General features: G+C 40.8%; 1 protein-coding gene across 3 annotated transcripts in view; it reads right to left on the bottom strand.

Annotated features, from left to right (window-relative positions):
• Slc26a7 (solute carrier family 26 member 7) overlaps positions 1–19,612 on the bottom strand; it is a 127,202-nt gene that overhangs the window by 105,477 nt on the left and 2,113 nt on the right. For 2 of the 3 annotated variants that reach the window (XM_037202388.1, XM_028871614.2), the window contains exon 2: positions 19,084–19,306. In XM_037202388.1, coding sequence (XP_037058283.1) covers positions 19,084–19,276 — 193 coding nt within the window. In that variant the 5' untranslated portion in view covers positions 19,277–19,306. Of the gene's footprint in view, positions 1–19,083; positions 19,610–19,612 lie in introns of those variants that run through there. The other variant, XM_037202389.1, reaches the window with a different exon arrangement.

Below are 19,612 nucleotides of genomic sequence, written 5' to 3'. Positions count from 1 at the left end.
TCGGAAGTATTTTGAATTAATGTAGAACTCATCATGAAGCCAAGGATTTGGAAGGATTTCTACCGGCACTGGAAGGCTAAACGTCCCCTACCAAGCAGCACTTTAGCACAAACAACTTGTAAAAAGTATTTCACTGAGCCTATGAATGGATGAATGGATGGATGGATGATAGATAGATAGATAGATAGATAGATAGATAGATAGATAGACAGACAGATGATACTCTCATTCCAAGAAATGAAGGCTAAATTCTGTATGTGAGAGAGTTTGGGATATGGAGAAAATTCAACAATGGCACACAAAGAAAAGACATAAAGACTCCATCCTATGCTACATATCATACTCCAGTTGCCTTTTCAGTGAGGTTGGAAGGACACTGAAAAGTAAAGAAGGGAGAGCCTGAGGAGCGTCCTCCTTCAGAATTAGGAAGTAGGGACAACTATCTCATGGACTAGGAGGCAGTATGTAAGCTGGCTTTCCTCTGCCTCTCCCCTTCCATTTCCTTTCTCCCTTCTCTGTCTTCCAAACCTTTTTCTACTCTCTTTTCACATATTCCATATTTGCTTTGAATTGGGGCTGAGTGAAAACATATGGAGTATCTTAACATTGAGACAGTTGAAGGTGAGGATCTGGAGCCACTACAGATACACAGATCATTTCCTTTTCCGTACCAGTCTTGAGGTACTTTTATGTACACAGCAACTAATTATCTTCATATTTGTTTATTATTTTTGTATGGAAGTAAGCAATGTGCATATGTGTACATGGAGGTCAGACGTGGATATTGGTGCTGTCTTCCATCTTTTTCTAACTCAATTTTTGAGACAGTGCTTCTCACTGGGACCTGGAGCTTCCTGATTCGTTACTTCTATTCTGCCTCTGAAATTATAAGCCCACGCTAAAACATGGGTGCTAGGGATTGAACTGAGAACCTCATGCTTGAATGGAAGCAGTTTACTGACTGAGCTATCTCCTGTTTGTTTGTTGAGACAGGGTATCTCAACATTGCTCTGGCTATTCTGAAAAGTCACTATGTAGATAGACCAGGCTGGCCACGATTTCACAAAGATTCACCTGCCTCTGACTCTCAAGCATTGGATGAGCTTTCACTTAAGTGCCCCTAAATTCTTTCTTAATTGTGCTACATCATATTGTAATTCTATAGTGTATAGTGAGAAATGCCCAACTGATATTTTAACCTCACATATGTAGTTTATTATTAAATATTATGTACTTCATTAGACAACTAAACATTAAGACATATAACAAATGATTGGCTCCTAAGAAGGGAAAATATCTACATTGATTATTGAGTGAAAAATAATACAATGGGCAAAGTATGAGAAGAAAAGGGTTAAAGAGTGAGATTGGGATCATTTTACCCAGAAGAAAAATGTTCAAAACATAGAATCCTAACAAATGGTTTCTTTGGTTCATGGGATAGAAAGTTGTTTAGTATGTTCCTATGATGTGGAAACTGGTATTTCAGATGACACAGAGTCTGATGTATGAAAGCAATTGTTATGATCATATCTGTGATTCTGGAGGACAGAAGTTGGAACCTTCAGGACCTCCTTAACCTCAACTTCCTCAGTACTGACTACGAAAAAAAAAAAAATATCCAGGCCAGGAGGCTGCATCCTCAGTCCACAGACATATCCCATAGGTAGTCAACTTCATTCTCTTTGGTGTTTCATGAGACACAGCCAACCAAAGGAGAGAGAAAACTTGTCTCTCATTTAAAGTTAGTGATGTCATTGTTTGAGGAGAAGGAGGATTAACAGAAATGGTGGATTCCTGGGAAAGCGGCTGTCTCGTGGATCTGTTGTGACTATAATCCAGAAGGCCTGCCCGATCCCATAGACCTGGACAGGAGCTTCAGCAGTGCTTAGAGATCCCACTGGAGAAACTTAAAAGACTGATGCTAATATCTCTACAGCCTGGACTAGGCCGGCAAAGAAGCTACTATTCCTTCCATGGCTTCTTGTTTGTTCCTCCTTGAGGACATCCAAACTCTGACCAGAACTAACTTATGGGCTTTCAGAGTGGCCCAAGGATGAAGAGCAGATAAATATGAATGAGAGCTGACTGCCCCGGAAGGAAATGATGGACTCAGATGTGAGTCTACGTGAGAAGTTGAAAGAGAATAATGTTGTATAAACTTTTCCTTAATTTATAACATTAAATTTTTATTATATGTATGTAAATCAGGGGGTATACATGCCAAAGGAAAAAATGGAGGTGAGAGGACACCTTATGAGCATCTAGTCTCTCCCTCTACCATGTGAGTCCTAGAGATTGAACTCAGGTCATCAGGCTTAGAGGCAAGTACCTTTAGGCATTGCACTGTCTCACTGGCCTTCAATCTATAAGTTTTTAAAGAATGAGCAGGGAGGAATATATGGGAGGTTTTGGAGAGAGGAAAGCCATAGGGTAAATGATGTAATTATATTATAATCTCAAAAATAAAAAATATATTAAAAATGCAGTGAGAACTTCAAAGAGACATGTTAGAAATAATAACAAATGTACAACTTTTAATGTTAAAAAATAATAAAAATCTTTTAACAGGCATGCTTTATATCCCAGAAGCAATTATTGTTAATATTGTGTTTAGAAAGATACAGTCTCTAACTAGCCAGGCCAGGGTCACTTCTTGTCTTTGATGGCAGATAACATTGGCTGACAGTAACCAGTGCCCAAACGTGGAAGAGGAATGGGTACCCACAGTGGCAGTAAAATGAAAATAAGTGGATAAGAAATAATGCCATAGACATGTGTAACTTCATATAGAGGGCTGGGTGCCAATACGTAACACTAAGGATTAAAGTAATTTGGGGAATGACTAAACAAGAATTGGCTGAATATACACCACTATAGAGATGACTAGATTTATTTGGTACAATTATACTATGAAATAATTTACAGCTGTTATGCTTGAGTTGAAACTACTACCATTAATCTGGAGGGAAAATCTGTGATGTGGTATGACACATGCCAGAAAGTTTCGGGATTACATGACTGGCATGGCAATTTTATGTGAAAATCAAAGAGAAGGATAGTGTTTTTATACATCTATGAGGTAAGATCTCTTTGCCTTGTATTATGAGTTTATAAACCCTATACTATTTAAACATTTTCAGTGAAGACTGCAAAGTGTTCTTACTATCATCCTGAATTTTATGAAAGTTATTAGGAGATGAATTTTCTCCAAAAGAATGTTTGCTTTTTGCCTTTTTCAGAGCTTGCGATAGAGGTTACATGAGAGACACACAAGCCTGGTGGAAAGGAAAGGTAGGAAACTACCACTGGTGCCTGGGTGACGGCAGTGGAGAGAGAAAGGCAGCACAAGTACCAGAGCGGTTCACACCGGCAAACATATCCAAGAATAAATCATCTCTATGACACGTGGTTAAGGTACACATGTCACATAGCCAAAGGCTGAATGTGAGCAGAGAGTGCCAGAAACACTCTCTCTCTCTCTCTCTCTCTCTCTCTCTCTCTCTCTCTCTCTCTCTCTCTCTCTCACACACACACACACACACACACACACACACAAATACATAAATAGGTAGAAGATAGATAGATAGATAGATAGATAGATAGATAGATAGATAGATGAAAAGACAAACAGAACCAGCACAAGCCTTGTATGCCACCTGAAGAGGATGGATAGATAATCTGAATGCAGGAAGTCTGGTGAGCATCTAACACTAAAGAGTGAGGAATTGCCAGATGCAGAGAGAACAAAACAGCAGGACTAGAAGGAAGCTGGGGGCAGAGGTCTATGGCATATCCACAGAAATAGTTTCCTGAAGAGGAGACATGCCCTTGGAGTCTGATAAGAGGCTGTCATGACCTGAGAACAAGTCCTTCCTCAGCACCCAGGATATAGGAACCCAGGAGAGAAAGAGAGAGAGAGAGAGAGAGAGAGAGAGAGAGAGAGAGAGAGAGAGAGAGAGAGAGAGAAGGCAGGAAGCATGAGCTGATTTCTGAAAATTACAGAGAGGAGAGAAAGACTTACTGTCAAAGGAGGCCTAGCACCAAGAAAGGCTGAGTTTATTTTTTTTAATTATGTTTAAGATAAAATGACCTTGAGCTAGAGAGCAGATCTAAGTTTTATGAGTCCTAAATTTTATGAATTTTGAGATACTTACTAGAAAGATAAAATTATGATATAAAATTAGTTACCTTAAATCTGAGGATTGAAACTATAAAACTACCAGAATAAAACACAGCAGAAAAGCCCTGTGTGATGGTCTAGACAATGGATATTTTGTATATAATCCAAAAGTAAAGGCAAAAAAGGAGAGAAGAGAGACTATCAGCGTTCTGCATAGGTAAGGACAGTAAGGAGAGAGGTAACTTGTGGAAGAGAGAAAATATTTGCAAACCATACATTGAATAAGGATTAATATCCAAAATATATAAAGAATAAAGTTCAATACCAAGAAAGCAAAACTTGGGCTGGGGGATTGCTCAATGGGTGAGAGCATTTGCTGTGCATGCATGACGATTTGAGTCCACTCCACAGACTCCATGGGAAGAGACGAGTGTGGTCCTGATAACCCCAGTGCTGGGGGTGAGGGGATGGAATCAGGAGAACCTCCAGGGATTGCTAACCTTCATTATAGCAGCAGGTTCAGCAAAATTCCATGTCCCAAGAAAGTAAGCTAGAGAATGATAGAGCAGTATATCCAACATCCTTCTCTGACCTTTGTATGTGCATGTCATACACACATACATGCACCTACACCGTACACATGCATCATACAGATACACACACACATACAGAGAGAGAGACAGAGAGAGACAGAGAGAGAGACAGAGAGAGTGAGAGAGAGAGAAACCCAACTAAATATGAAGAGAAGAGGCTGGAGGCGTGGCTCAGCAGTTAAAAGCATGGATTGCCCTTGCAGAGGACTAAAGTTCAATTCCCAGCACCAACAGCAGGTGAATAACAACTGCCTGTAACTCTAGTTTCAGGCGATCTGACACCCTCGGGTCTCCTTAGGCACTTTGTGCAAGTGGCACACACAGACTCATGCAGACCAAAATACATAGACACAAATAAAAAAAAAAAACATTAAAGTTAAAATGAACAAAAGACTTGAAAAAAATTCTCTGACCAAAGGCATAGGCATTTACTACTGTCCACATTGTAGACATTAATTAATCAGTATCTGGCTGTGTTCTTCTTCTAGTTCCACATGAGTTTTGTTTTAGCTCTGCCAGTCAGTATTACTTGACAAACCCCTCAGCCAAATTTCAAAGAAACTACAGGAATTGCAATGCCACTGGACCTACATGTATTATTGAAGGAAGTGGGTTGAGAAGAAATGATGCTTTTACTAAATTTCCATTAAAAATCTTACTTTGAAATTTTGACAAAGATTCATGAAACCCTGAGAAAATGAAATTGGAAGAAATGGAGACTGTAAAGTAGAATCACTGAATGTGTAAATACAAGAAAAATGTGATGCATGCATCTCATCACCAAGAGCAGCGAAAACATGACTAGCCTCCCTCAGAAAAGACCAATCAAGAGATGATGTACTTGTGTGAGAAAGCCGACTTCTAAGAAGTAGAACATTTTAAATTATATTATCAGAATAGAGTGTCTTCCTTACGAAGCATCCCTGAGGTACCGAGGTAAAGACTGGCTATGGTGGTATCACCTGGTTCAAGCCAGATGGGAAGACACATGATGAATGTCACAGATAGAAATGTTAGAATTAGGAACATCTGAAGCTATGGCCTTGGTTAAGGGTTCAAAGAATTGCTTCTGCAAAGCTTAACCCAAGTGGAGAGAGGAATATTCAAATGTGATCCCAAACAAATGTTCTAACACAGCTTCTAATATCAATGGCCCAGTTTCTGTTTAGGGGATAAAGATAGTCCATGACCACATGCAAGCTTAAAAGGAAGTAATAACCTTAGCCCTGGAGGGATGATTTATAAGAATTTTGATGAGCATCTGCTACTACCATTCCTAGTATCTTCTGGACCTTCAGTTATAGAATCTAGGATCAATACATAATGCATCACATTATAATAAAAATTACTTCATGTTATAGTTGAAATGTCAAATACATTCGATTTAATAATAAAACGCAAAGGCAAGTTAGTGGTGAAATTGCTTTTTCAAACAACTTTAAATCTCAATAAATTATTGTTTGAAAATGACCGATATCACAGAACTTTCCCTTGACAATTCTACCGTGTGTGTGTGTGTGTGTGTGTGTGTGTATACAGGTTCATGAATATGTGCCCATGCATGTGTACATACATGTACATGGGTGTGTGTGCATGAGGATGCCAGAAGTTGATGTCACGTTTTCCTTGGGGTCTCTCACTCAACTTAGAGATCAATGGTTTCATGTCACTGTCTAGACAGCAAGCTGTAGGGGTTCTTCTTCTCTCTGCCTCATCATTGCTGGGATTACATGCATACTGGGGATCTGAACTCATGTTCTTTTGCTTGCACAGCAAGCGTTTTACCAACTGAGTTACCTCCTCAGCACTGACACATCTACTTTTTAATATTTCCAGAAGAATGGATGCTATATCATCACACTCATAACTGAGAAACAACTATATTGAAGGTCGCAGTGGAGTAGGGTGAAATCATCGCGTCATAGAAAGAATCTATAGCACACATGAGACCATGTGTGTAATAGGACACTCCTTTGCAGAGTGGGGTTTAATTTTCTTTTCAAAGTAGATTACACACAGCCATCTTACTCTGCAGGGCTTAATTTCCTAAGGATAATCTATCTACTCCCAGAGAGGATTAGTTAGCTCATATGATTCAGGTGGATAAGTATTCTATACCAAACACTAAGGCCCTTACGAAAATGAGGAAATCCCAAACAAGAGAAGAAGCACACACACAGTGCCAATCTCTTGCTCTGAGCAAAACTGAGCAGCCACTGCCTGCATAGACCATGGCACACTGCCACCCTCTATGCTTTTTCCCACACCGTGCAATCCAAGCAAAAGTGGTCTGAACACCCACTGCCATATGAAAGCCTCACCTACGGCAATTGAAGCCTTGCCACACACTAACTAGAAACCCAGAGCAGACTCCCGGGTCTGTCAACACTGCTAGCTCCCTAAACTGTAACTCAGACCCCTTTGTTCACAGAATCTTAGGCAAGTTCAGCTCTTGAGTTGCTTCGACACTAAGTAAGTTTTATCTTTTTTTGTTCTGTCCCCAAGCTGACACTTGGGTGATAAACTTTATGCTCCTATTTCCAGGTGGCTGAGTTTGTCTTAAGCAGCATTCCTGAGCCTGACACTAGTCTTAGCTCAAAGTTTTGCATATGTAAAAACACGATTGTCACCTCAAACATGGGCTTATTCCAGAGCCAAATATGAGTGACTGTGGCCTAGGAATGCGGATTTAGATTATGCCCAAGGTGTTAACAGTTCCATGAAGTTTTTGTACTCACAGGACAAAGAAAGCTATAAATCGTGGCACTTTTCAAAAACACTGGTAGGAACATGAGAGAGGTAGGATGTATCAACGCAGAGAGAGCCTCGGATGCTTCAGGTGGCACTTCCAGCACTTAGGTTGGAGGAAGGTAATGGTCCGCTGAGTTAGTACATTGCAAAGGCAAACTAGTGCACTATTTCTACATTCCAAATGACTTACCCAATGGTCACAAAGCAATTAGGTCAGGTACACAGGGAGACAGTAACGGCTATTAAGAGGGCTAATGATGGCACGAGATAGTGTGACGCTAGACCTGCAGCATTCCAAACTTTGCAGTCACTGAAGTTCTGATGACTGAATCAGCCTTGCAGAGGTTCATCTGAAGGGGCAGCTTCTGTTTGGGAACTCTCATTTACAGTTCTGTCCTCTCAGAACAGTGCCACAACCTTGGCCCGAGGGTGGAACAGAAGATGGCAGATTCCCCCTTCTATCCACCACCTTCCCTGTCTCCTCTCAGGAGGAACGCTGATAATTACAGGAGTCAGAGTTGAACAGACCAAAGAAGACACTTCCTAGGAGGAGGTGACCCACATCCTAGGGGCGTCTTTTATCTCTTCTACCATTTTATCCTGTGTTGAGCATAAGGAGAAGATAAGGGCTCATGTAAGAGCCAGCTCTAATGTGTTTGCCTTGCATTTGCCACGGCACCTTCAGACCTTAGCTCTGTCAGGCCTGTCCTCCCCAGCTTCGACAGAGCTGTGCTCTGCCTGCCGACTCAGCTAACAAAGCAGTTGTCGTTCTCCAAAGACCCCTGTGTACCCAGCTTGTAGAGAGTCCCTCCGTGGGAAGACTAATGAATAGGAACCTGTTTTCTAATGCCATATGTCTATATTTAACCAAACCTTGGTAGTTTTCTAATAGTTACTTTCTTCCCTCCATTGGTTCAATTTCTACCACCAACCATTCATTTTATGCTATGTTATGTTATGTTATGTTGACAAGAGTGTACTAGTATTAATGTTCCTGAATAAAAACAGAATTCTTTGGCAGATTCCTGGGTTATATAATCTATTCAAGGTCAAAATCGGCTGAAACCAATCCTCCACCAACCTTCAATAAAAAAAGGTTCCCGCCCTTACAAACCAACAGCAGAATGGTATATTCAAGGTTGTAATAACAAGATCATATTCTCATATACTTTTGTACACATTTCTGAGGAAAGAAAAAATAATAAGCCCCTTGTAGATAGATTATTGTCTTATACTTTTCTGTCTCTTCCCAAGAACATAGCAAGGGATTATATATTCTGCCAAATATTTTTAATAGAAATGAATAAAGAACCATAGTGAGGCATATCTTAGCATTCTTGAAAAAAAATTCGGTTATGGTGGGTACTTCTAAAAATTGCACATACAAAATTTAAACCCAAGCTGTGTGGGTAATGGTGAAAGTTATTTCCATCTGGCAATTAGTTTGTGGTGGTCTCAGCTATATTATTAGCAAGGCACAACATAACCAGCTGTCTGGTCACACTATCAGCAAGCTGGTGGTTAAATAACATTCTAAGTGAGTCTCCCAGAGTAAATTTACACATAGTCAGGAGCCATGAATTTATGAAAACAAATTCCTACAGACACATAATCTTTTCTTCACAAATAAGTGTTTAATCAAAGGTCAAAAGTCCTCATTAGTGAAAAGGTTATATAAATCACATCCTATTTCTATGCTATAACTTCCTACACCCTTGAGATTGCACAAGCATGAAAATAAAGAATTACTATGATCCAGAATCCTCAGGATTAATAGACCCAGGAGCTTGAACATTAGAAATTTTTGTAGACTGAAAGCTTCTCCTTTTTCCCAAAATGACTTTGAATTTGAAAAGACAACAGACAGGCAAGATGTGAGAAGACACCCTAGTGAAAAAAAAAAGGAATATGGGGGTTCTGAAGGTAGAAATGTTGGCTTGGGTGTCAGAGAGATCTGTATTTAAACTTTTCTTCTGCTATATAGAAACTATGTAAAAGATTGTTGAATTCTTAAGATTGTTATAACGATCAATGTAATCTTTAAGGAAGGTTTATCTCGTTGTGTGTCATATTTTGAGCATTTGGTGAAGGTGAGCTGTATTTCTATTGCAGCGGAAGTTGCTGCAAAGACAATGGGCACCGGCTGGAGAAGGAGTTTTAGAATGTGGTTAATAGAATATGGCTGATAAGAGGGAAGGTGAGCACAGATCATTTCCAGGTTTCCGGCATTGATAACTAGGTAGATGAAGGCAGCTTTCATAGAGGATAAGGACTGGGCTGAGGAGAGAAAATAAAGCACTCAGTTTAAGTATGTCACGGGGAAACATTGAGATGGTCAAAAAACAACTGGATAGTTATGTGTAGTTTAAGGAAGAAAAAAATATTGAGCTGCAAATCTGCTTCCACAATGTACTATCAGAAAACATACAGCTGAACCACGAAAATGGGCTAGCTCATGAAAACAAAATGTTCAGAAAGTGAAGAAAACATGATCAAGTACAGAGGCAGGAGAAAAATACTTGACTGTGCCTTTTATTTAGAAAAAATGGGTGTTAAGATGAGATAGGGGTCTGGGACTATAGATCAATTAGTAGGGTGCACACCCAGCATAAACGGAGCTCTAAGTTCCTTGTCCAGCATTGTATAAACAACTTGAGTGTGTTAGTGCATGAATGTATTTTATAACTCAGGAGGAGGAAAGAGGAGAATCAGAAATTCAAGGTCCTCCTCGGCTACACAATGAGTCATCCCTCACCCCAGAGAGAGAGAGAAAGGTGGAACTCTGCTATGGAGGCTAAAGGTGGGTAGCAATAGAGTTGTGTCCTGTGGGAAGATATCTCTGATGTTAGAAAAGTTAGGAGGGGCATGCATTGCTTTGCTGCACTCAGAATGGGGAGTCAGTTGACATCTACAACTGTGCTCTGACCTGGGAATGGTGAGGGTACAAGATGCACCCAATCTGATAGAAGAGGGCAGAGCTCAGAGAGAAGGGACCAAACAAAATGAAGAAGAGTTTCAGTGTGTTAGTCCTGGTTACTAATTCTGGGACACACTCTTTGTGCCTTTTATAGCCTCACTGAAACCCTTTAACCTATGTTGTGCCTGCTAATGGGTAAACTCATTCACTGCTGCTCAAGCCAGGATTAAATCGGACATCCCTTCCTTCTCTCATCCTAAGATATGGTGACGGTCTGAAGAGAGACACCTTGGGGAAAGAGCAATGGCACAGGACACATGTTGTTTCTCCATCAGCAGAGCGCTCACTGGTTTCATCCACACACACTGGGCAAGATTCAACAAGCAACATGCACAAACTGTCATGGGTAAGGGTAGCCTGAAGGACCGATGAGAGAGAGAGTCCTCAGTGACTATGCATCCCCACTCAGGTTGTGTTTTACACACACACACACACACACACACACACACACACACACACACACACCATATAGTAACATAGAATGAACTCTTACAAGCTCATGTTGGAATCTGTCTTAGCAATGCTAGAAATGGGAGCAACAAAACAATAGTTCTGAGCCTCGAAGTCCGGACCTTATGGGAATATAAAGTGCAATAATATTTGTCCTGCTGTGTTTCAGACAATTAGAAACAATTTGCCTAACACATTCAGCTTGTGATAGCACTAAAATGTGTCATTAACAATCAGAAGAAACCAAACCAGGATAAGAAAAAAAAAAGTGCCTGCATGCAGATAAAAAGACGGTGTGTCACCAAGAATGTTTCTCTCTGTTCTGATCTTTGCTGTACTGGCTTCATCGTCAAGTTTGAGGGTCCTTGGAAGACGTCCAGGTACACCATCCTCATTGTCATCGGGCCCAGCATGAGGGGAGTCATCCTTTCATGAGGTCCACATATGTGGCAGTTCCCAGGCTAACTTACTGAACCACATAGTTGTTTTTATTGTCCTTCCCATGTAAAAATGATAAATGACTAGTCTGCAGTGTTGTAAAGCCCTGCCCTGTGTGTAGAGGGCAGCTCTCTTTCCTGAATTAGACATTGACCAGAAGCGTGGAAATGTGCCAGTCACCAAGTCTTGAGCCATAGTTAATATAAGCCAAATGTAATCTAACTGTAAGTAGGTCTAGTGCCCCACGACACTGCACGTTAGTGCTTGGGTCAGCAACAGGAAGGAGAGAGAGAAAGAAGGAAAGAGGGGGAGGAAGAGAAAGTCAGAGACAGATGCAGAGAGATGGGTGGGGGAGAGGCAGGAGAGAGAAAAGAATAAACACAGTCAATGTGTCTAGGCTTGGACACTGCCTCCAGAAAAACATGATGTAATTATTTCAGATGATACCCAGATACCATTTTTGAAGTCTCACCAGTCTCAGCGTGGTTCCAATTGGCCCACAAAGCAGAGAGTTCTATTCTAGGTACATTCGGGCCTCTGATAAAAATGGACTTTATCATTAAAGGCAGAAGTAATATCTCACTTAGCCTACATGTATGTACTAAAAATGGAAGAGGCCTTCTTCCCCCAAACAAAGGGGGGGTTCAGGTCCTAAAAACACAGGGATGAAACCTCACTGGCAAACATGGAGGCCAGAAACCATACAGTAAAGACGACAAAAGCCATCTTCTTAGTCCTCAACTTAGTATAATTATCGGAAATCTTGCCACAATTTCAATACCTACCAAGGAAGTACTTTTCATGCATGTAGTTTTAAACATTTTAGTATTTCTTCAATATCAGAATCATCATCCTTTTATGTTGAAGAAAAATAAAATCATAAATGTTAAGTGAAATCTGGAGCTATCATTTGGGAAGGAAGAAATGGGACGGGAGAAGGGGGTGGAGAAGGAGAAGCAAGCAAAGCATTGCTAGGTGCCCTGTAGATTGTTGTAGAGGACACAGACACTGTGCCTGGACTTCCTTAGGAGTACCTGGCTGCCGCTGGCTACCTTCCAGCAGGAAGGTAGCATGATTTCAGGAGCCAGCTGAGTTAGAAAGGCATAGCTAATGATAGAATTCTGTGTCCCTGACCCTGAGGGATGTTGGGGGGAACCCACCCAGATAAGCCTTTAGTCTCTGCAGGGCAGTAGGCTTCAGGAATTCCCACTTACTTGGGAGTACAATTCAGCCCAACTTCTATACATGTGTCTTGGTGACAGTACTAACTACCATTTATTCTGCATAATTATTAGGAATATCCATCCTTGTTCTACCACCCAAAATGTCGAAGTTCAATCATCAGGTGACTCTATTGCAGCCTCGGGTTTTCATAAGTTGGGAACAACAAATCTAGGTGACCCCTCAGGTACAAGGCTAAGCACTCCCACGGTCCTATTCAGCAGCTTTGGTTCTCATGGGATGAGTTGTACACTCATACTCTACGTTTCCTTCTTCTTTCTATGCTTGACTTTCCATGTTGCAAATAGTCACACCAGAGCAGCCATGCAGCCTAGAATGTGAGCAAAATATTCTGCAGACAGTGCTATGCCTGTTGGTTTGCAAGTCATGTAGGTAACAACTCCAGGGGCTTGCATTCACTACAGATGTTTGCTCGTCTATAAAAGGCATTCAGGCCGGGCGGTGGTGGCGCACGCCTTTAATCCCAGCACTCGGGAGGCAGAAGCAGGCGGATCTCTGTGAGTTCGAGGCCAGCCTGGACTACCAAGTGAGTTCCAGGAAAGGCGCAAAGCTACACAGAGAAACCCTGTCTCGAAAAACCAAAAAAAAAAAAAAAAGGCATTCAGAAGTGAGGCTATCTGGGCATCGGTTAATGAAGACTGCCTATAATAAATAGCTCTTTCCTGGGAACATTAATATGTTATAAAAGCTCCTGAATTTTAAAACTATTTTACACCTACAAGTAGTTCCTAGAAAACATTTTAATGTGGTGAAATAATGACAAGAAACTTACAGAATCAACTAACCTGGGCACGTAAGGGCTCAAAGAGACTGAACCAACAGTCAGGGAGCCTGTATGTAGGTACACTGCATATATATTACAGTTGTGTAGCTTGGTACTCTTATGGGACTCCTATTAACAGTGGGACCAGGGGCTGTTACTGACTCTTTCACTGACTTGGAACCCTACTCCTCATACTGGGTTGCCTTGTCCAGCCTTAATACACGGAGAGGTGCTTAGTCTTACTACAACTTGACTTGTCATGTTATATTGATATCCATGGGAGACATGCCCTTCCCTGAACGGAAGTGAAGGAGGAATGGATTGGGGGGTGAGAACAGAGGAGTGTGGGGAGGGGGATTTAGGGGAGAGGAGGGATGGAAAACTACAGTACGGATGTAAAATAAATAAATGTAAAAAATGTATAGGGTAAAGAAGACACCATCAATATAGGAATATATTGGCCCAATTCCCAGGCCTATCAGTTCCATTATGTGGTTTAAGAACCTATGACTACATAATCTCCCTATAAACATTTTAGTTAAGGTCAGGTTCAAAGCATTTCGCCATAGACAGTTTCTTGCAAAGAAAACAAATCCAGCTAGCTGTAGGGTCAGCAGATGCTGGGGATGCTGGGAGGGTGTCAGTGGGTCAGTGGATGGTGGGCTCAAGAACCACCCTGTCACAGTGCAGTGAGGAGCAGCTCCCCTACACGGGAATATGGGCTGTGTTGCCACCTCCTCCCTCTTTCCAAAAGAAGGCATTTGAATTTTTATATGACATATTCATCTTGTTAGCGTTGGTTGGACAAAAATAATTAACATTATTTGACACACCAGGACAGGTCTCACGCCCAGGAATGGTCAGCCAATGCAAACTGGACTTGATTGGTTGAAGAGTGACAGAAAAGGTGTGGAAGGGAGGAACAGAAGAAGGGAGAGAGGGAGGCACGGAGACAGAGAGCATGAAATTGGGGAGTGGGTATCTGGGAAAAGTTTGAAGAAGGGGATGGATGTGATCAAAATGCACTGTAGGAAATTATCAAAGAACTAACAAAAACTATTTTGAAAACAAAAAATTAAATAACCAGCATTGTTTGGGACAAAGAAATGAGTCTTTAGCAGATTGGTCTAGAAGGATACAAGAAGGGGGAAGAGCCCAATTGCTCACATTTTAATGCCTTTTCACTGCTGGTATATTTCTTACATTTATTTTCAAAGCATCAGATTTAAATTGAATTCAACAGCCTTCCTACGGTGTCAGCGAGCCACAATAGGACAACCAGGGCCTTAGGGAATGCCTTAAATCTTTCAATATTTACCTACAACCGACTTCCTGTGCTAGGTAATATCCAGGTTGGTAAGAACACAAAGAGGAAAACACTGTCTTTGTTTTCAGAGTTCACAGACCATGGAAAGAACTCTATCAGAAGTTTACAATACCATGTATTAAATAAAGCCTATCACAGAGATAAGTAAAAAGGACAAAGGGAGGAGGAGGAAAACATTCCTCTTCCCAGGAGACAGAGGAGGGATTCTAGAGGGGGAGCTCTCCTTTAGTACAGCTTTAGACAGTGAGGCCCAGATTATTAACCATTTAATAAGACATGCTGAGTAATTCGAGTTTTTTATTCTAGCAGAAATAGATGGGTATTAAGGAATTATGCACAGGGAAGCAAGATGACCGGCCTGTTATGTTTGTATTAGTACACTGGCGGCAGTGTGACATAGATCTCCAGGAGGCAGAGCAGACAGTGAAGAGCCACAAGGCAATGTCTTAAGTAATTCAGCCCATTAAAAAGTACCAAGGACATGAAACAAAGCTACTTGACTGGAAAGATAACGTTATGGCTGAAGAAGCTCCATTTTATGCCAGGCATCCATGTTGGTGCCCACCAGCCATTTGTCTCTGACTCCAGTCCCTGGAAGATAAGTTCCCAGTGACCCTCACTCAGTGACCCCCACCCAAAAGTGTACAGCCGTGACTATCTACTTGTTATGCTATAATTAACTGCTTTTTCTGCTTCTGCAACTTGCTTCCACAGATACCCAAGGATTGTTTTGAGTTGCCTTAACCACTTAACCTGGCAGAACAGAGCAGTTTTTCTTGCTTGCATAGATATTGAAGATCTTCTTGTGGTTTTCTTCTTTAAAAGTCCTTTCCCCCACCCCTTCTGCATGGCAATCTCAAATTTGGCTCAGAGATTGTTTATCCTGGTACTAGCTAATCAATAAATCTTGTAATTATAATTGGATTAAGTCTATGGTCCTTCCCCAGGGGTCACAAACTCCATAACAATAGCCAGAGGACAGACATCAAAGAACTTGGTGACTGGCTTTTGTCAGGAGAAGGGGGCGAGTTCAGAATGTCAAACAGGACTCCCTCTAAGCAAAAGCCAGCAGGAGACTCTGAAGCCAGGTTACTTGAGGTCAAATGTCTTTCACACTTATTTTGTGTGTGGCTTCAGGCAACTTACTTAGCTGCTCTAGACCTCCTTTTGGTATATATGCCAAGAGATCTCTTGACAGTGTTATACATTTGTGCCTTTTATTATTGCTTACTGTAATTCTGGCTGGGATAGTAATATCTAGTGTTTGTTTTAGAAGACCAAATGTTCCATTTGGAGTGCTTTTAGATCAGTTCCCTAGTGATAGGATGAGCAGTCTGGCATCTGGTGTGCTTCTAGAACAATCTAGGTTGGTGTAGATTAATATATGGCTCTCAGATTGAAAAGAAAGCTTCTGTAGCATAGTGATGGTGTTAGAGTCCTTTATGCAGATAAGTTATCTACAGAGCTTTCAAGCATAGGGCCAGGGTTTGAGTCTCTAAGATAGGGATGTCTGATAAATATCTCTAAGATGATAGGAAGCAGAGGAGGCAAAAATCTATAAACGTTCATTAGAACAGATGCCCAAATAAATAGGAGGGGGGAAAAACAGAAGAAAGAGGTCTAAAAAACAGCCCACAGGAACGGCAACAGAGGAACCCAGTATATGAATAACATCTATCTCACAGAAAGTCTTGAATAAAATAATTTAACATGACCGTGGTATCATTCAGGATACTTTTCATTATCATGGCTTTGACTCCACTTCTAAAGATAAGAGAAAGGAAAAGTGATTTCTAGGTGGAGGCTTATTGCTTTTCAGGATTTATAGGTTAAAAGACATTGAGTTCAAAAATTCCTTATAATTCAACTGCATTAAATGACTTAAATACTGCTTTACATATCAGTAAAGTCAAAAGGGATCTGTTTCTATTGTTTACATTACAATGCAAGAGCAAACCTTATTCCTTCTTTCTTCTAATCTCCCTAAAGACACAGGGCTGATCACAAGCACCGGCGTCCAGCAGAAGAGGAAGTCTATGTCTGCATGGCCCCCTTGATGTGCTTTTCTGCTCACTTCTGCTTTCACTCTAAAATTTCAGGGATGAAACCTGAATACGGACCTCATTTGAAGAGAAAGACATTCAGACTTTTCCAAAGAAATGTCTCCTATTACAAATAACATTGGTGTTACAAAAAGTCTGATGCTTTTGGCAGTATAGAGTATAAAGCGAAAATGTTGAGCATGTTGGCTTTGGACTCGAGTCCTGACTCCACCACATCCCAGGTATGAGGGCCTGAAAAATGTACCTTGTAAAGCCTCCATTTCCTCCCACACAAAGGTTGCTGTTAACTCTGGATTATTTCAAATAGTGGGTCTGTAGCAACACATAGTGGCTTCCTAATATTTTACTTTTGAACACTTCACAGTAGAAGAGATTGAAAGAGATTGAGAAATGCATTTTTAAAAGATACTTTGAGCCGGGCGGTGGTGGCACACGCCTTTAATCCCAGCACTCGGGAGGCAGAGCCAGGTGGATCTCTGTGAGTTCGAGGCCATCCTGGGCTACCAAGTGAGTCCCAGGAAAGGCGCAAAGCTACACAGAGAAACCCTGTCTTGAAAAAACCAAAAAAAAAAAAAAAAAAAAAAAAAAAAGGTACTTTGAAGAAGAGTTCATCTTTTCTTACAACAGGAAAAGCATTTACATTCTTCCTAGCAGTGTAACTGTCCATTTACCGGGGACCTAGCAGTCTGATCCATTCTTCTCATGATACCAGAGCTGAGTAAGCTTTCTGTTTTCACCAGCTGGAGGCATACCAATGCGCATCTTCCTAATCAATGTAACGCATGACCCATTAAACAGAGTCACTCAAAAGCTAAGCAAAGCTAACTAACTACCAAAGACTTACACATAAACCATATCCTAATGATGAGCCCAGGGAAATTGCACCACATCCCCAGATGTTCTTGGTCACTGGGTGTTTTTCAAAAATAACAAGACAAATACTGCTAAAATCATAATTGTTCCTCTTTCATTTTATATTGAATAGACACAAAATAAATGTATGGGATATGGTGAAACTATCCAGTCAGGGAGGGGAACCTGTTTAAGTCCATCACCTAAGTTTTCAAGTGACATGTAGTGTTTCATCTGGAATTTAAAATCAAATACAAGAAAGGCTAGAAATGTTCTGACCTGATATTAACTTTGCATTTTTTAAAGATTAACTATGCTTTGCTGTTGGCAAAATGGTCATTAAAAATACAACACAGAGTTAAGCAGTAAAATTGGACCCCATAAAGTATGATACTATTGTGGCTCTTAAAGGCCCCTATGCAGATGTTCCTAATCAGACTGCAAACAGAAATACACAACCAGTTTGTTCCAGCTACAGAATAATTTCATTAAAAGCATGCTTATAATTGAACAGAATAAATAATAGTTAAAGCCAGGGAGGTAGTGAGACTGCATGGAAATATGATCTCAAGGAGTCTTTGCCAAGAAAACTGTTCCAAAGTTTTAAAGCTGGAAAGTTGAGAAATCGGTTCCTTCCCTGGCTACAGGTAGAAAATTATTACCTGAATTAGCGAAAACCTGGATGAACATACCGTTAGGCAAATATCTCTCTCTCTCTCTCTCTCTCTCTCTCTCTCTCTCTCTCTCTCTCTCTCTCTCTCTCTCTCTCTCTCTCTCTCTCTCTCTCTCTCACACACACACACACACACACACACACACACACACAATCAACCTAGAATGTCTTTTTCTGATTCTGCTCTGGGAAAGTCTGATTTCTTACCCTGTTCCATTTCTTATTGAGACACAAATGCTTCAGGAAATGCAGTGCAGAAGTAAACAGGCATAAGCAGCCTGCACAAGCTCTGGGGTCGGAGGATTCTCTGTGCAAATAGTGATCTTGGCAATAAGCCTCCTTTATGTACTAAAGCTTTGTTTCCTGCTTATAGCAAGTCCCAAGGCTACAGCAGGTAAGTGTGTGGTGCTAATTAGGCTGAAAGGTGATTGTGTTCAAAACAGGAAATATTTTATAGCTTGATTTGATGAAGGTAGGAAATTATGTCAGCACAGTTAAGTTATAAGAGCTAATTTTCCCACAATTACTGATAGTTTACTTTGAATCAGTATGAACTTTAACATTGAAAAATATGTAATTCCATTCAAGGGTTGGTGCTTAATTGCTTAATTCCTAGCCAAAAAAAAAAAAAAAAAAAAGCCAAGTAATTTTAAAAGCAATTAGGAAAATCTTACAGAAACATTTACTCTTCTTATTTTCCTAATGTTATTATCTATTTTATTAAAAGTCTGTTTCATTAACTAGACTGTCACGTCTGGATCATAATCCTCATCCAAGAAGCAAAGCAACATCCATTCTGAACAAAACTGTAAACGCAAATGCAACACTTACCTTGTGTCACCTGTTGAACTGCCAACATTACCCCAGACACAGTGTCTGGAAGCAGGTTTTCCCGCAGATTGTACTGTGGTGCCCATTCCAAAATAGGTAGGCGCCTTTTACACCACTGTTTAATGTCTTCACAGTGGGGGGTGTGCATCTTGCCCCACAGCACGCTTTTCTTTTTCCTCTTTGCTCCCGTCATTTTTCAGATCCCTCCTGTAGTAGTCAACTTCTTCAGACAAGGAAACAAAAAAATCGTTGTTGAACACCTCCTTTCAATGCCAGGCTCCAATTCGTCTGTGGTTTACAATGTCAAAGCTATCCAGAAAATAATAAGTGGGAGAGGGAGAGAGGAGAGAGAAGAGAGAGGGGGAGAGAGAGAGAGAGAGAGAGAGAGAGAGAGAGAGAGAGAAGAGACAGAGACAGACAGAGAGACAGAGACAGACAGAAAGACGTTGCAGAAACATAATGGATGCAACTAAGCAGCATGCCTTACTATGCATAGTTCAGCTAATTATTCTAGATAAAAATGATAGAC

The sequence above is a fragment of the Peromyscus leucopus genome, chromosome 2, assembly GCF_004664715.2.
Source record: "Peromyscus leucopus breed LL Stock chromosome 2, UCI_PerLeu_2.1, whole genome shotgun sequence".
NCBI classification, from domain to species: Eukaryota; Metazoa; Chordata; class Mammalia; order Rodentia; family Cricetidae; genus Peromyscus; species Peromyscus leucopus.
Note: the sequence above shows the minus strand (reverse complement) of the source record. Positions and strands in the feature narration are given on the sequence as shown.